This window comes from Phaseolus vulgaris, chromosome 6 (genome assembly GCF_000499845.2).
Source record: "Phaseolus vulgaris cultivar G19833 chromosome 6, P. vulgaris v2.0, whole genome shotgun sequence".
NCBI classification, from domain to species: Eukaryota; Viridiplantae; Streptophyta; class Magnoliopsida; order Fabales; family Fabaceae; genus Phaseolus; species Phaseolus vulgaris.
Window position 1 is genome coordinate 3,042,569 of NC_023754.2, and position 18,570 is coordinate 3,061,138.

At 40.4% G+C, this 18,570-nt stretch overlaps 1 protein-coding gene across 1 annotated transcript; it reads left to right on the forward strand.

The window, feature by feature from the left end:
• Positions 1–10,826: 10,826 nt before the first annotated feature.
• Positions 10,827–11,484, forward strand: LOC137833227 (uncharacterized mitochondrial protein AtMg00820-like). The gene is made up of 3 exons (XM_068641588.1): positions 10,827–11,111; positions 11,236–11,311; positions 11,387–11,484. The coding sequence occupies exons 1-3, from the start codon at positions 10,827–10,829 to the stop codon at positions 11,482–11,484; spliced, it is 459 nt and encodes a 152-aa protein (XP_068497689.1).
• Positions 11,485–18,570: the final 7,086 nt, after the last annotated feature.

The window sequence follows — 18,570 nt, forward strand, 5'->3', positions numbered from 1 at the left end:
CAACCGATGTCTGACCACTTTTTGGCTTCTTGGTGCACGTACTTCGCGAGATACTGGCCCACGCCGCTCGTGGGACCCTGCTTACGTGGCACCAATATTACCAGTGGTCAACGACGCCCGAGGACTGGTCGGTACACGAGGCCCCCAGTCTCGAGTTGTAACTTGTTCAGCGAAGAGACTAAGTTCTTGCCTTTGCTGACCTACGTGGCTTTGTATGAAAGGATGTGAATACTGCACCAAAGTGACGTCTTTCTGAGCCTGTCTTAACTGCACACTCGTGTTTTGATCAACGGCTAGGGCTTAACGTCGCTTACACTTTTTTGTTTACTTTAAATGTTCGAAAACGCGCGCGTTCAATCACTGTTCCATCATTCTCTGAAACACTCTTGATTGCTTTGTCTTCTTCCTCGAGCACTCTCGCGTTTTCCCTACAAACTCCAGCATCTTCATCCTATCTGATCAAAAGGTACAAACTTTGATTTTTGATCGCACTTATCTATTAATTCTGATGCTTGATAACTGCTTGGGGCTGTTTAACTTTTTGCATTTCAATCGTCCTCTGTTCCTTTTTTTTGGGTTTTCTTCGAGTTAGGGTTCAAGAAATCCGAGACTCTCGAGGAGTTGATTCCTGTTATCGTATTGTTATGTTTGCGCACTCTGCCCTTGTGCATTCACATGTTTTATCCCTGTGTTTCCCAACCTCTTGTATTATGAAATTTGCACGCGGGGATGGTTCTGAATGAGGAAAAACGGGCCAAGCTGGCTGGTGTCTTGACTCGCTGTCGAGGGATGTCTAGGGGTGCGGGCACCTCTAGCCCCCATGCCCTCTCCTACTCCCTCAACTCTTGCAGTCGCGGTTCCTCTCACCGTTGCCCAAGCGTCTCCCGCTCTATTTTCTTGCGAAAAGGTAATGGAGATCGAATCTGATGAGGACTCCGCTGAGGGGCCAATCTCTAAGAGGCTTAGGCCTACGACGACGACGACCTCCCATTCCTCTACTGCCGGTCGCTCAAGATTGCCCCGCGACTGAACGCCAAGCGCTCCCTCGTTCCCTAACCTCTTCGATGGTGGGATGAGTGCTTCCGTGACTCCACCTGCCCTCAAACTGCCCATTGTCCTACAACATGCCCCCAAAGGCTTTCAACTAGAGGTGACGGTAGACTTGGATGAGGCCGCTGCGAGGGAAAGGTTGGGCTTCAACTTTGGGGCTCTTCTTGCTCAGTCCAATGCCCTCATAACTAGGCCTGAAGCGAGGGTGGTGCTGGTAGAGGCCAAGACTAGAAGAAACGACCCTGCTAGCTCGTTCGTTTGCTGCCCGCGAGACCGCACTGAAGCAGGAATTGGCTTGCCTCTGCCGTTCTGAAAAAGGATCTCTCTAAAAAACTTCTTGTCAAGTGCCGAGAGGTTGTCGAGCTGGAGGCAAGAATCCTGCCCCTACGAATCCGGGTCTTTGAGCTGGAAGAGGCTGCTGAGGCATCCAAAGCCAAGATGGTGGGGCTTGAAAAAGGGTCAAAACGAGAAGTGCAGCTGGGTCGTGTGGAGGCCGAGCTCCTTCAACAAGTTAAGAGGTTCGAAGAAGCCGAGGTTGAGCTGACCGGAGATGATGTTGATGCTTACGAAGCGGGGTTCGAGGACGCCCTCGCTCTGGTTGCCTGTGTGCACCCCAAGATGGACGCTTCACCTTTCGCGGTATAAAACCGTGTTGTAAACGGGCGGGTCGTTCCACGGATTCTTCCTTAACTTGTATTTGGTTGTCAGACAAATAGTTAATTATCCGCTTGTAACTTTACTTTCTCGGACGTATAGCTGCTTTATTTCCTTAAACCGAAAACTGCTTTTTAACTCACTCAACTGCTAACTCGTGGTGGTTGGCACCGTGATGTTTCTTCTAGCGTTCTTTGATACCCTGCCCTCACTGTAAGGAGGGGGTTTTACTGTGAACTAGGTTGTTCCTCCTTGGCGCTCTCACTCGAAAGGGGAGGTGTTCTTCTACGAACCTACCTCTGCATTCACGAGCCCTCTAACGCAAGGGAAACAAACCCTCAACCTTGGTGAGGAGGATTTATTTGATGAATTATTTCATTCAACCTTGGTGCTTTCACTCGAGAGGGGAGGTGTTCTCTTACGAACCTACCTCTCCACTCACAAGACTTCTAACGCAAGGAAAACAAGTCCTTAACTGACCTCGGCTTCGCTCAAGGGCGAGGAGGATTTATCTGGCGAACTATTTCGTTCAACCTTGACACTTTCACTTGAGAGGGGAGGTGTTCTCTTACGAACCTACCTCTCCGCTCATAAGACTTCTAACGCAAGGAAAACAAGTCCTTAACTGAATTGTACATAACTCGAGAAAATATTTCAATCGAATTTTACTTGGTGACCTCATTAAAAAACCCTTATAAGGGAAAAAGAGTGTCCCCTATACCATGTACAACATTACTGCTTAACTGAAATAAAACTTAAAGCCGGCCGCATTCCATGTGCAAGGAATCGGGCCTCATTTCAACATCTCAAGTCTGCATGCTTTATCCCGATGACCTCCTTTACTCTAAAAGAACTAGTCCATATGGGGGAGACCTGACGTGAAACCAATGGGGTTGCCTTCTCCAGTACCTGGTGTCTTTCCTCAGGTCCTTGCCGTATTCTGCCCACTAAGCATATGAGTTTTTGAAATTGGTCTGGTTTCTGAACAAGGACTGAACCAATTGCGTGATCGATCGCCACTAGATACAAAATAAATGACGTGCTTGGCTGTTGTTTGCACAGGATTAGAGGGTTGGCTAAGTACTCCTTCAACCTGATGAACGCCTCTTTACACTCTTGGCAAGGGAGGTCGCCCCCTCCTCCAACTGGTGCAAATCCAGACAAGACAAACATGCGCCTCACTAGTGCACGCCTTTCTGGGTTTGTCTTCATACCACGATCAGTGAGCAAGGAACCCAGAAACTTCCCTGGTTCTATTCCGAACACACCCTTTGTTGAATCAAGTGGTGTTCAAGTTTTGAAGAATCCAAATCCTTTGAAGGATGTTGAAGCCTTGGCTGTGCTTGATGTTGTTGTGCTGGTTTAGCTTAGTTCTGGGGTAGTTTATATGTTGTAATCCACCCTTTGATTAAATCTAAAGTATTAGGATTCTCAATCTTTGTGAAATTAAAATGTTTTCAAACTAAGTTAAAACAACCGATTGTTTTGTCGAAACAACCGATTGTTTATACTTAGGTATTTTGAGAAAAAGATTGAAAACTGTTTTTAAATGGTTGAACTGTTAAGTACCAAAACAACCGATTGATTTGAGGAAACAACCGATTGTTTGTTTTGGGACCATAACAGAAAAACTATTTTCTGTTTGAATGCTTACGCTCCGATTGTTTTAAATGATTTGAGTACAAGCTTTAAATGTTTTAACTGCTTACGCTCCAGTCATTGAATGCTTTGACCAATCTTTAAATGTAATTTAAGAGTTTGTTAAGATTTGATAACAAACTACATCTTTGAATATATTCAGAAAAACAGATTTGAGATTTAAGAATTTTTTACAAGTTGTTTTTCTAAGAGAGTTTTTCAAAGAGCTGAGATTGCTAAGAGTTTGTGGTTGATCAAAGTGTTTGGAATAGGATTCTGCTTGTATTGATTTCAAATTATCTTCTGTAACAAGTGTAATCCTTGTACTCTGTTGAACAAGTTTCGTTTCTATGTTTGCTGAGATTGGCTGTGTGTTCTTGAGGGGTTCAAGATCAACAATCTTAGTGTTGGCCAAGGAGAGTGTGTTTCTTGAGGTGTTCAAGGTCATTCTCTTGGTTGTTGTGTAAGTGATCAAGTGGTGATTGCTTATTGGATTTCCTCAGGGTTTCTGAGAAGACTGGATGTAGCTCTGGGTCTGGAGTGAACCAGTATAAACAATTGTGTACAATCTCTCTATCTCTAACTCTTTAAATTTAGTTTATTTGTTGTTTGCTGGTATAAACAACTGATTGTTTCTACGAAACAACCGATTGTTTTTTCTGGTACTACAGCTTTTGCTTGCTGTTTTGGCGAACTGAATTTCTGAATCAATTGTTTCCTGAGATAAATTCATTCTTGTTTTGAAAGTTTGTGAAAACCCTCTTTAAACAATTCACCCCCCCTCTAGTTTAAAGCCATCTTTTCTAACAATTGGTATCAGAGCTTGGTTTTTGAAAGTTATTCAAGTTGATCCTAAAAATCTTTTTAATGGCTGATAGACTACCTTTTGGGGAAGGTGCTTCAATTAACAGACCACCTTTGTTTTGTGGTTTGAACTACCATTTTTGGAAAGTAAGGATGAAAATATTTATGGAATCTCTTGGCAAAGGAATTTGTGATGCAATTGAAAATGGTCCTTTTATCCCAAAGTTTGAAAAGGATGGATCTGTAATTGAGAAACCATGGTCTCAATGGACTGATGCAGAAAGAAAAAAGGCCAAATTCGATTGCATTGCCAAAAATATTATAACCTCTGCTTTAAATTCTGATGAGTTTTTCAGGGTCTCGCAATTCAAATCATCAAAAGAAATGTGGGACACTTTGGAAGTCACTCATGAAGGAACAAATGAGGTGAAAAGAGCTAGAAAGCATGCTCTTATCCAAGAGTATGAGATGTTTAAAATGCTTAAAGGAGAAACAATTGCTGAGGTGCAGAAAAGATTTATGCACATCATCAATCACCTTATGAGCCTAGACAAGACCTTTGATAAAGAAGAGCTGAACATCAAGATCTTGAAATGTCTTGATAGAGCATGGCAACCAAAGGTAACTGTGATAGACTTGTCTAACACTAGAGAGATGATAGTATAATTGTGGACAAATGTCCCCAAGTCGTCTCCCAACGAATACAATAGTAAAATCAGTTGATCAGGGTTTAAAATCTATCTGCAGACAATAAAAGTTAGCAATAACAATAAAGATAAAAAGGGGGTTTGAGATAGTTGTGCAAAAAATATAAAAGAGATTAAAATAGCAAATAAAAAGCGGTTGATCCCTAGTTCTTCCACCATTGAATTCTTCACAGGTTCTCTAAAGATTAATCTTTTCTCAATCACCCAATAGAGCTAAACCAGATTGAACATGCGCCGATCTGATTCAACTGAAACTCACCAGTAAAGCATGCGTCTACTAGTTTAATCAATACCCACTTTGTTCCATGCGTATACTCCATGGGAATGCTTACCTCCTCTCCCTTGAATCATGCGCCCAAGAAATTAATTAGAACAATGCGAACTAACTAACTAAGAAACCAAAGTTTAAGATAAGGAAGACTCTCAATCATGCGTTCAAGTACAACCTCTCACAAAAACTAGTTTTCCAGGAGATTAGACAATAAAAACAACTTCTATAGAGACTTAAAAATCGAAACTTTTATTGAACAAAACCTCAGAACTCAATGGGAAATTACAAAGAATCAACCAAAAAGGTTTAGCCTTCCATGCGGAGGTAAAACAAAAGAATTACTAAGAAGAAAATAAACTAAGAAAACCCTATGCAGCTCCCTCCTCTCCTTGATGCTTGTGTCCTTTTATAGGCTTTTCTTCTCCAAGGATCTTGGGAAAATATTGCAGTTTAGATTTTGTAAACAGTTTCCACTTTCCATAATTCTTTTTATTTTGCAGAAGATTTGCTTCCAATTCTGTTTCTGGAATCTTGTAGCTTTTATTTTCTCTTTCTTCTCCTCAGAATATTTTTTCTGTTTTGGTTCAAGAAGCAACTTGGACTTTTGCATATTTGGCCCATTCACAAAGGTAGATGCTTCCTCCGGATAATTTACTCTAAAAACACAAAATTAACAATAATAATAGTTAAGGCCCAAATAAACCCAATTATAAGAATATTAATTAAAACAATGGATTTATTTATTATTATAGTCCAATAATCTATGATTAAGGCTATTGTGTGTGAATAAATATATGCTCATCAAACTGCTATTTCCGAATCTAAAGATCTAACATCATTAAGTGTTGCTTCTTTGTTTGGAAAGCTTAGGGAACATGAGCTAGAGATGAATAGACTCAATGTTCAAGAGAGTGAAGATAAGCACACAAGGAGCATAGCCTTGAAAGCATCCAAACACAAGGGAAAGCAAGATTCTAGTGATGAGGAAAACCTTAGCTTGCTGTCAAGAAAATTCAGCAAATTCCTAAAGAGAAACCGCAACAAAGACAACAACAAGGATAGGTATGGAAACAAGAAACCCAATGAATTCAATTCAAATAACTATACTTGTTTTGGTTGTGGTGAGCAAGGTCATATAAAGGCAGATTGTCCAAACAAGAGCAAAGAGAAAAAGACTAGTTACAAGGAGAAGAAAGGCAAGACAAAAAGACTTGGGATGAAAATGAGGTGTCATCATCAAGTTCTTGATCGAGTGAAGATGAAAAAGCAAACATATGTTTGGTAGTTGAAAATGATGATGAATCTTGCAGCTCAAGTGAGGTAAGTTCATGTGCTTCCTTAAATGAACAAAATTACAATGAATTACTTGAAGCTTTTCAAGAAACACATGATGAAGCTAATAGATTGGTTCTTTCAAACAACCGATTGAAAGATCTTAACAGTTGGCTTGAAAAGAGAGTTAAATCACTTGAAGAGGATCTGGAAAAAGCAAAAAGTGATTTTGAAAAATTGGAAAATCATTTCAAAAATGCCTCTTGCAAGTGTGATACTCTCATTTGCAAAAATTGTGAAAATCTTGAGAAAAAGGTTCACTATCTTGTTAAAACTGTGGACAAGCTTTCAAAGGGGAAATCAAACTTTGAGAATGTCTTGGCATCTCAAACCTGTGTTTTTGGAAAGGCTGGTTTAGGCTTTAATCCACAGAACAAGCAAGATAAGTTTTCAAAAAGTTTTTCAAGAAAATTAGAAAAACAACCGATTGTTAAGACGAAACAATCGGTTGTTACATGCTTTTACTGCATGAAGAAAGGCCACTCTGTTAGGTTATGTGAAATAAGGAAATATTCTGTTCCAAGAGGTTTTATGAAATGGATTCCTAAGGGATGTGATGTTTCTAACTACAAAGAAAAGACAAACGGACCCAAATTTGTAAGGGGACCAAATCTTGCTACTTGAAATTGCTTATGCAAAACTAAAGAAAAAGGAAGGACTGAGTCATCTGATCAAGCTGTTGAAGAAAAAGGAAGTCATTGAAGCTGAATCAATGCTATGCAAAAGACCTCAACAGTGAAAAGAGGCTTCTTGATCATAAAGCACATGGCTCATTGAAGAATTAACATAAGGATAAGACTTTCCTTTATTTGTTCTTAATTTCTGTTTCAAAGTTCTTTCTTATGGTTAAACAATCTTTTTATTATCAATATCATCTGCTTTGAACTCCTTCTGCTCATGGTAAAAATTCAAAAACATGTTATTAACTGCTGCAGAAAAACAACTGATTGTTTCTTCGAAACAACCGATTGCTTTGGGTCTGACAACACTATGAAGAAATTGTTTTAATTGCTATTTTGAATTTCTATCCGTTGCAGATCAATTTAAAAGAGAGAATCTTGGTCAAAGAATCTGTGTTGAAAGCTGATTATGTTCAAAAAGAAGTTACAACAGTCATAAAGGAATATATTCCAAAATCTTGGAATTTCAAGAGCCTTAATGACTAGTCAAAGATCACATGTGAAGGCCATGTGATTTTCAGCTTTTTCTGACATTTTCTGTGCAGAGTAGAGTCAAGTCCTCTCTCTCTGAAAATCAGGTACCCATTGAATGAAATTAAATTCAAATTGATTCTCTTACTGCTATAAAATCTGGTGCATATTTCTTCCACAAGAACAACCAATTGCAACATCTCTTGCAACATATCTTGCAAAAATCTGTGAAGTGTGTTCTCCTCTGTTTTCGTCTCTGCTATCATGGAATCAACTCCTCCCACCTCAAAGAGAGTCAAAACCAGGGTTGTAAGGTCTGGAGGAAGGCTAGAAGGCTGGTTTTCTGGAGACAATGATCTCATTGAGAAGTATAGGTATGAAACAAGTATCAAGAAGATAAACAACCCCAAGGTTGTATGCTTTGATTGGCTGAAAAGTCAAAAGCTTGATAATGTGAGAAGGCTGCTCAAGGATCAATCTCTTAGAAAGTTCCTGGAGTTGAAGGGAAACATTTATCTAGATTTGGTGAGGGTGTTCTACACAAACTTGAAGTTTGAGGGAAACAATCTAGTTTCTCATGTGAAAGGTGTAGAAATGGAGATATCTCATGAAGTATGGACTGCTGTTGCTGGACTTAAGTTCTCTGGTCTGAGAATCAACAAGGGAAACCTTGGAGTGGTGGAGGATTTTAACAAAATCGAATTCTACAAAAGTTGCTTGAAGAATAAACATGCTCAAGTTAGTACATGCTCGGTTGGAGGTTTGAAGCTTGATGAGAGATTGCTTACTCTCATTGTAACTTGGATTCTAACTCCAAGGGGGAGTAATCATTCTGTGCTAACTGAAGAAGATCTAGTTTATATCTTCTGCATCACCAAGAAAATCAAGATCAATTGGATCCACATCATCAAAGAGCACATGCAAAAAGCCATGACGTTAGGTGATTATCATTATCCATATGCTGTTTTGGTATCTAAATTTCTACTCTATTTTGAAGCTAATCTTGAAGATGAAACATCTTAGTTGGTCAAGTCAACTCAAGAGTTGAACAATGGATCACTCAGCAAAATGGGTTTTACAAAAGTAGGTGGAAAATGGATAAGCAAGGATGGTGATCATGGTGCCTCATCTAGTGGTGCTGCTAATCTTGAACAAGATGAACCTGCTGATATGGATGTTCAACATGAAGATCCACCTGAAGATTATCAAGATGCTGGACCAAGTGCTGGTGCTGGAAATCAAGGAGAAAGGATGCAAACCATGTCGCCTTTTTGAAAGACTCATGGTGAATAGGCTTGATAGCTTTGCTGAAAATCTAAGGAGCCTCCATGATCTCTCTGTTAGTAATTTCCAAAGGATTGACTCAAGGTTTGACAACATGGATGCAAGGTTTATGACTCTGGATGAACAGATTGAAGCTGTCCAGAATCAAATCTTTGATCTTCAGTTTGCTGATGAAGAAGAATGAAGGAAAAACAACCGATTGGTTATCGAAACAATCGATTGTTTTTGGCTGTTATTTCTGGTTTTTAAAATTTCTTTCTTTCTGTTGTTGCTGCTTTAAGTCTGATGTAATCAAAACAATATCTTGTTTTATCTCTTATCTTTGTTTATTTGTGAAGACAAATAGGGGGAGATATATGCTGTGTTTTAAGTTTATGTTTTCAGTTGATAAAACAGTTTGGGTTATGTAATATGTTCTGATATTTAGTTTGAAGGTTATTAACTGTTTATCTGTGCGCTAACAAAATATTCAGAAGTTCAACTCAAAGTTCTATTACTGGAACTGCTTTAGATTTAATCAGGTACAACACAAGCACCAGGGATTTGTCTTCATCAAATAGGGGGAGATTGTTGAATCAAGTGGTGTTCAAGTTTTGAAAAATCCAAATCCTTTGAAGGATGTTGAAGCCTTGGCTGTGCTTGATGTTGCTGTGCTGGTTTAGCTTAGTTCTGGGGTAGTTTATATGTTGTAATCCACCCTTTGATTAAATCTAAAGTATTAGCATTCTCAATCTTTGTGAAAGTAAAATGTTTTCAAACTAAGTTAAAACAACCGATTGTTTTGTCGAAACAACCGATTGTTTATACTTAGGTGTTTTGAGAAAAAGATTGAAAACTGTTTTTAAATGGTTGAACTGTTAAGTACCAAAACAACCGATTGATTCGAGGAAACAACCGATTGTTTGTTTTGGGACCATAACAGAAAAATTGTTTTCTGTTTGACTGAGCTTTAAATGTTTTAACTGTTTACGCTCCAGTCATTGAATGCTTTGACCAATCTTTAAATGTAATTTAAGAGTTTGTTAAGATTTGATAACAAACTACATCTTTGAATATATTCAATAAAACAGATTTGAGATTAAAGAATTTTTGACAAGTTGTTTTTCTAAGAGAGTTTTTCAAAGAGCTGATATTGCTAAGAGTTTGTGGTTGATCAAAGTGTTTGGAATAGGATTCTGCTTGTATTGATTTCAAATTATCTTCTGTAACAAGTGTAATCCTTGTACTCCGTTGAACAAGTTTCGTTTCTATGTTTGCTGAGATTGGCTTTGTGTTCTTGAGGGGTTCAAGATCAGTAATCTTAGTGTTGGCCAAGGAGAGTGTGTTTCTTGAGGTGTTCAAGGTCATTCTCTTGGTTGTTGTGTAAGTGATCAAGTGGTGATTGCTTAGTGGATTTCCTCAGGGTTTCTGAGAAGACTGGATGTAGCTCTGGGTTTGGAGTGAACCAGTATAAACAATTGTGTACAATCTCTTTATCTCTAACTCTTTAAATTTAGTTTATTTGTTGTTTGCTGGTATAAACAACCGATTGTTTCTACGAAACAACCGATTGTTTTTTCTGGTACTACAGCTTTTGCTTGCTGTTTTGGCGAACTGAATTTTTGAATCAATTGTTTCCTGAGATAAATTCATTCTTGTTTTGAAAGTTTGTGAACGATATATGTTTTGAACGATGATGTGGAAGATATAGTCAGTTTTAAAGGACCTGTAGTTCAACCTGAAGCTGTAATTCAACCTGAAGTTGAAGCTCCAATTGCAACTATGATGGGGTGACCAAGAAGGCAACAACGACAACCTGTACACCTCCAAGATTACGAAGTAAATCTTGATGATGAAGTTGATGACAATGGAGAATTGGTTCACATTGCTTTTCTTGAAGATTCAGAATATGTGAGACTTGCAGATGCCATTCAACACCCCAAATGACAAGAGGCTATGAATGAAGAATTGATGGTGATTGAGAAAAACAATACATGGCAGCTCACTGATCTTCCAAAAGGACACAAAGAAATTGATGTGAAGTGGGTGTACAAGATTAAAGTGAAAGCAAATGGTGAGATTGATAAATACAAGGCAAGGTTGGTGGCAAAGGGATTCGAGCAAAGAGAAGGCTATGATTACGAAGAAATATTTTCTCCTGTAGCTCGAATGGAAACAATTAGATTAATCATTGCTTTAACTGCACAAAGGCAATGGAAAAATTCACCAAATGGACGTCAAGTATGCGTTTCTAAACGACCCACTTGATGAAGAGGTTTATGTAAAGCAGCCGTCAGGTTTCATACAATCTGGCAAAGAGGAGAAGGTGAAAAGACTAACTAAGGCTTTATATGGTCTTAAACAGGCACCAACAGCTTGGAACAAAAGGATTGATTCCTTTCTTCATGCCACTGGATTCAAAAAATGTGCATCAGATCATGGTCTTTATCTAAAGACTAATAATTATGGAGATTTGCTAATTTTATATCTTTACGTTGATGATGTGATTTTTACAGGAAGTAATCTCAAAATGATTAGTGACTTCAAGCATATCATGATGAAGGAATTTGAGATGACTGATCTCGGTCTTATATCCTACTTTATTGGGCATTGAATTCATCCAAGGAGACAATGGAATCTTCATTCATCAAAGGAAATTTGCTGCTGAGTTTTTAAAAAAGTTTAAGATGGAGGATTCAAACTCAGTTAAGACTCCAATTGAAACTGAAATTAAGCTTACGAAGGAAGGTGATGGGCGAACGGTAGATGCAACATACTTTAAGCAGATTGTTGGGAGCCTTAGATATCTGACGTGTGCTAGACCCGACATATGTTATGTTGTGGGATTGGTCAGTCGATACATGGAGTCACCTTGACAAGTTCATTTACAAGCTGTAAAGAGAGTTATGCGCTGCATCAAAGGTACTACAACTTTTGGTCTATTTTACTCTTCATCTAAGAAGATTGAGATCATCGGATACTCAGACAATGATTAGGGTAGACATTCAGACGAGAGGAAGAGTACAAGTGGTCATTGTGTTATGATCGGAAAGACTGTTTGCTTGTGGTCATAAAAAAAAAACAGTTAATTGTTGCATTATCTACTTGTGAAGCTGAGTATGTAGCAGTAGCAGCAAGTGTTTGTCAATCAGTTTGTCTCCATAATATCATGACTCAAATTGGTTTTAATCTAGAGGTTCCAATCAAGATTTATGTTGACAATGTCTCTGCAATTAATCTTGCAAAGAATCCAGGTTTTCATCAAAGAAGTAAACACATTGATATTCGATATCACTTCCTGCGAGACCAAGTTGGGAAGAACATGATCAAATTGGAATACTGCAGATCAAAAGATCAGATTGCAGATATTCTCACTAAGCCATTGAGGATCGATGATTTCATCAAGTTAAGAGATTTGTTGGACATGAAGGGTTTTCCAAATCAGAATTAAGGGAGGATGTTGGTTATTAATCCAGATTTTATTAGTCTTAAATTATTTACCGTTAGTAATACATTAGTGGTTAGTTTATAGGGATATTAGTTGATGGCAAATTTCATGAAGGTCTTCTTGAATCATGTAAGAAAATGGTGTGGAAGCTATGGAGGTGTGTGTGCAAGATCCTCCTAAGAGTGATGTTGATCTTGAAGGTGCATGATAGGTATGAACATAGGGAGGTTCGGCCAGCCCAAGGAAAGGTGAAGGATGTGAAGTTTAGAGCCTAGAGTTCTAGGGAGAAGCAAAGCTTGGCACAAAATGGCAGCATAACTTTACTCACAATAAACTTGAAAATACAAGGTGTAGGCTCCTCCTTTTATAGGCTAAGGAGGATCATAATGCAACCCTAATGCTAGCCAAATGAAATGTAAATGTGAAGCACATGGGTGCACAAATGAGCACATGGGGAGGGGTGTGTCTAGTTTTTATGCTCACCCCCTCCATGGGCTTTCTAGACCGGCCTTGGTAAATTTAGAGGTTTTTTTAGAAACTCTAAGTTTACCTAGGTTGGTGTTTTAGGTGCCAAAATTAATTCTAAGAAAATTACAAATAAAGTTCCTATGCTAATTTTGACAAGAAATTAAAGTCTACTCTACACTAGAGTTTATGGCATTTGAACATGTAAAAGAACGTATTCTTGGATCCTCTTGGCCATAACTCTATGGTTGGCCCAAATCTACCCTTTGGTGGGCTTGCATGTGGGCTTGTGCTTGGGCCTCTTCCATCATCCCCTCCCTCTTGAAAAGGATTTGTCCTCAAATCCATTGCTTCTTCTTCTTCATGGCTAGGGGAATGGATGTGGCTGGATGGTGTCCATCATCTCCTTCTCCTTGAGAAGATCTATCCTCAGATCTAGAGATTTGATCTCGGATAGCAGCCTCTTGCTTCTTCAACTATGCTTGCCCTCCCGGATCAAACGTCCACCTAGGGGAATTATCAAATAAAGCAAATGAGTTAGTTGAAGCAGTTATATACAAATCAATTTTATGAAGTTGCCATTTTTGTTTTTCTTTTGTTTTTGGCAACTTTTTACAATATTTCTCTTTTGATGGTTGCATGTGTTCTCTAGTCCTCTCATGCTTTGTAAAATTTTCAATAGTGGTTACTTGTTCCTTAGGCATAATTCCTTTAGGAAGTGGTAACAACGCAAAAAGAGAAAGAGGACTATGTTCACATACAACTTCAAATGTAGAAATATTAGTAGTCTTGTGGACTACTCTATTGTATGCATGCTCAATAGAAAAAGGATATTCATCCCAAGAATTGTGGTTGTCTTTCATGATTTCTCTAGGCATAGTAACAAGAGCTATGTTTTCAATTTTATTTTGACCATTCTTTTGAGGATGATAAGAATTTGAAAAGGACAACTTAGTTGCAAGTTTTTCCAAGAGAGTCCTCAAATGATGGTTTTCAAATTTTGGAGCTCTATCCAACACTAAGTTTGAAGAGAAATCATGAAGACTTGTCACTTCTTTAAGGAAGAGTTTATCCATGTCCATGAAAATGGAATCAAAACCTTTTGTTGTCCTAGGAAGATCTAATATGAAATTTAGGCTTATGTCTTCCCAAGGATCATTTGCAAAAGGTGAAGGAGTATAGAGTTCATGAGACATCGCCTTAGATGTATTTTTAAAACACGGAATGTATCTAGGGTAATGTCTTTGAACATCTTTTCTCATGGGTGACAATAATTTTCCTTTTAAAAGCTCTAGAGTTTTATCAACTCTAATTTGACCCATTAGTTCTCCTTCATGAAGAATTTCTCTTTTATGTGTGAAGGTAGTCTCGTTGATACAACCTTTGTTCATGGAAATTTCAATTCTTTGCAAAGGTTGTCTCAATAAGACATGACAAGTTTCTTTAGGCACTACTTCACATAAAAAATTGTCCTTGTAGATGCCTATAGATGACTTGACCTTCACTTGGTGATATCTTGGCATGTATGTAAAATAATCTACTATATTTTTATCTATGCAAGCCTTTTTTAAGGATTCTTCTTTTTTTCTAGGCTTGCAAGTGTTCCTTTACAAAAGGTAAGGCTAGGTTGTTCAACAAGAGGTATATTTTCAAATGTATTTTCAACTTTTCCTTCTTGTTGAATGACCTTGTGGGAAGGAACACTCTTCTCCCACGCCTTTTGTTTCCCAAGGGTTTTCTCTTGCTTTTCTATTTTTACATTTTCTTCACTCTCACTAGCTTCTTTTTCTTGGCTACTATTCTCATCTTTGTCCCTTAAGATCATAGATCTTTCATTGAAACATTGAGATGCTAATTGATCATTGCCAAGGTATTCTAAACATGGAATTTCTCTAGCTTGAGTGTGAGAGATATGCTTGGTTAGGTTTTCTTGTCTCTCTTTCCTAGCTCTCCTAGGGAATTGTTGATGATATTCATTTTTCCTAAGACTTTCTTCCCCAAGATAATCATGATGTTTAGAGCTAGATGCATGAGAATGTAATTTTTTTGAAAATTGAGACTTCTCATTCTTTGCTTTAGTCAAAACATTAAGTTTAGTCTCACTCTCCAATTGTCTATAAGCAATTGATTGCACAGTTTGTGAAACTTCTTTCAAAAGAGTTTTTAAAGATTTTAATTCACTTCCAATAGACTTTGTAGAATGAGAAGAAGAAGACATAGCTAAAGCTTTGTGTATACAAGTATTTTACCTTGAGAAAACTTAGGAAAGTCAAAGAAGGTAGTTTTCCAGGTAAGGGAGGTGAGTCACAAAGGACTACTTAAATACCAAGCCTTTGCCTTAGCCAAAAACTATCCCTCAATGTCTTCACACAAAACTTTCTCTTAGTAAACCACTTAGAACACAATTAAGTTGAGAAATCAAATTTTCAATGAAAGAAAACAATGCAAGCTACTAATCAACAAAGCTAGTCGGTTTAACACAAACTTAACAAAATAACCATGCAAAGCGTCACTAACTAAGCAATAGAAAAACAATTACAAACAATTAACAATTGCTAATTAAGAATTCTATACTAGTCGGCCCTAGGTGAGGCTTCTTGGACACTTTGAGCCCTTGAAGACATACTCACCGTCTAAATCGTAATTAAGAGGTAATTAACACAAATTAAGTTGCAAGGAAATTAAGAAAACTCCCTTTGTTGATCCTCTTTTTGCTAAATGCACTTCCTTGTTGTCTTTGCTTGTTGGCCCTCCAAGTGTTTGTAGTGTTTTTCAAGAAAGCTTGTTTCGGCCTTGGCTTTGTTTCCCCCTTAGAATGAAGGTTTTAATTCTCCAATTCCAGCACCTATCAAAAGACTAGACCTTACCCAAGTCAAGTTTCCATTCAATTAAGCACCAAAGGAGAAATAAATTCCAACACCAAATTAGCGGTCAAAGAACAAAAGCAAGAAACAATTTAATTGAATAAAACAGTACCACCAAAAGGAGTTAAATTATGACAACTAGAAAGAGGTCCAAGAAATATTAAGCAAGCAAATAAAAGGTACCAAAATAAAGGTAGGCACACAAAAGAATCCTAAGAATAGCACTAGAATTAGATGACCAAATAAAAAAAACAGCACCACTGGAAAATGTTGTGGGCCAGAAACGTGTTTTTCCCCAATTTATGCTGAGCTGTGTTTTTAAGATATGTACCGTCCCGTATCAGGGCGTTGACTAAGTCGAAGTCAGCGACTGGAAAGTCAAAGTCAACTCAAGGTGTCGCCCAGGTGTAGAGACGCCAAGAGGAAGCGTCGCCAAGATAGGACAAGGCGTCGCCAAGGCCAGGCGTCGCCTGGGTGGAGGCATCGCCCAACCAGGGCGTAGCCAGATCAAACAGTGTAAAAGTAAGGCAATCACAGTATGGTTCCCCGATACCCATGGGTAGGAAAGACCATGGAGGGAGGGACGCCGTGGGAAAGCCTCAGGACCCGATATCTCGGGAAAGTGATAAAGAGAAGGAAAAGGTGGCTTCAAGGCCATAGTGATAGTACCAGTGAAGGGCAGCCTGACTCGTGAAGTACCCCTGCCGCCCCAGAGACGCCTTCGGGACAGATACGACCATAGAGGAAGGTCACGCTCAGGATAACCGGGTGCAGGGTGCGAGAGGAAGGCAGATACGCTCTCAGAGTAAGTGGCTAGATACTTGGGGGCATGAGTTGGCACCCAAAAAGCCACCCCTAGCGCAGTAGCACTCCCAAGCAGGAGGGCTCACACGTAGAGACGTCCCCAGGTGGGCAGAAACGCCCCCAGATGGGGTCATGGCGTCGTGAGGCCCTCCACGTGTACGACAGCCATGCCAGAATAGAAACACCCTCTAGTCAGGTGCCAGGTAATTAAAGATATTCAATACAGTTTCCCTTTCGAGCATTCAGGTACTATTAGGGCTCCCGAGCGTTTCAACGTCTTAAATGCGCTACGTTTCGTAATTAAGCGCTTTAATGAGTGCGTTACGTTTGAGATTAAAAGCGCTTTAAGGCGCTTTAAATGCTGGGGCAGTTTAAATAGCGCTGGGAATGTCGGAAAAAGGGTTGGAACCTTTGGCAAATTTACGAGAAACTCTCTGGTTGCTTGCCCGTGCTTTAATATTACGTACAAGTGACTGGAGAATATTTTTGCCTGAAGGAGACAACACACACACATATACACAGTTCTTTTACCACCTTCAGAGCGCCACACGCGGTGCTCAGATACGTGGGTGGAAAGTTTTTTGGTGTTTCTTGCTGGCTGACTTGAGCGTCGGAGTGCACACGGCCGCTAGGGCGCCTCTTTGTCCCCTTTTTTGCAGGAATCCGCGGGCAACCAGCAGGAAGGAGACCCCAGCTGACGGTTGAGGTCGTGCACGAAGACGTCCCGGTCAACCGGACGGAACATTTGGCGCCCACCGTGGGGCCGATATAAAACATCAGTCCCATCACAAGTTCGAGAAGGTTTATCAAGTTACAGTAACGGTGAAGGAGTTTGGAGCGACAATGGCCCCCACCAGAAGAAGAGCAGCGCGCGCAGCCCCAGCAGAACTATCTATGCAGCAGGTCCTGGAAATAATGAGGGGGCTGCAGCAGGACATGGCGGATTCGAAAATGGAGCAGGAGCGCATGCAGGCAGACCTTGACGCCTCGTATGAGCGGAACGAAGAGCTCCACCGTGTGAATGAGGAGTTGCACCAGGGCCTGAGAAACGATAGGAGGCGGCCTGGGCATGACGAGACGGAGAACCATTCCCCACCAAGGGAGTTTTCCACTCCTTTCTCACAGGAGATCCTAGACGCAGCGATCCCGAACACGTTCGCGGGACCCAAGGTGATCTTCACCGGGATGGAGGACCCAGAGACGCACCTGGCTGCATTTCACACGCAGATGGTCCTGATAGGCGGTTCTGATGCTGCCAAGTGCAAGCTCTTCATGAGCACCCTGACCGGGATGGCTATGGACTGGTTCATTAGCCTCCTAGAAGGTCATATCACATCCTTCCGCCAATTGTCGCGGTTATTTCGAGAACAGTACTTAGCCAACAAGGCCCCGCCGCCGGTCTCCTACGACCTGTTCGACGTGAAGGAATATCAGGGGGAGACCCTGAAGGAGTATATCAATCGCTTCGGGGCCCAGGTCGTGAAGGTTGGCACAACAAAAGAGCCTATGATCGTGTACGCGTTTGTGAAAGGCGTATGCCCCGGCCCCTTCGGAGAATCCATTATCCGTAATCGCCCTAGGACTTTCGCTGAATTACGGCGCAGGGCAGTAGAGCATATTGCTTCGGAAGGGGAGGTATGTGTGAAGCGCACCAGCGCCGTGCCCTCACGCCCGAGGGGACCGGCGCGAGTTCAACCCGTCAGAGTCAATGAGACCACGACGGGGAGAAAGAAGCCAGAGGCGAGACGCCCCACGAAGCCAGAAAGCCCCAGCCCCGGGGCCCAGCAGGAGGCGAACGCCCCGCCAGAGAAAGAGCAAGACCGGCGAGGTACAACTTCGTAGTTGACATAGCCGAGAGGCTGAGGCGACCGGCGAAGACCGACAAGGTGTTAGGGCCCCGCAAAGACTCTTGGTGCGAATTTCACGAGGCTTTCGGGCACCAAATTGATAATTGCCTGTCGTTGGGCTACCAGCTAGATGAGCTGGTGAGGACTGGGTTTTTGAAAGATTATGTCGCAGATTCCACCATGACCGCCACCTTGCCGCCGCCGGCAGATGAGCCAGCACACGAGATGCCTGTGCTTGGCGAGGTCCACACCATTGCTGGAGGTTTTTCCGG

What these genes read in the sequence shown, in the direction of transcription:
- LOC137833227 (XM_068641588.1), top strand. Translation starts at nt 10,827, where the DNA reads ATGAATGAAGAATTGATGGTGATTGAGAAAAACAATACATGGCAGCTC. An exon ending in ATTCACCAAATGGACGTCAA is followed by an intron (nt 11,112 to 11,235) that starts GTATGCGTTTCT and finishes GGTCTTAAACAG; the next exon opens with GCACCAACAGCTTGGAACAA. An exon ending in AAAATGTGCATCAGATCATG is followed by an intron (nt 11,312 to 11,386) that starts GTCTTTATCTAA and finishes TGATTTTTACAG; the next exon opens with GAAGTAATCTCAAAATGATT.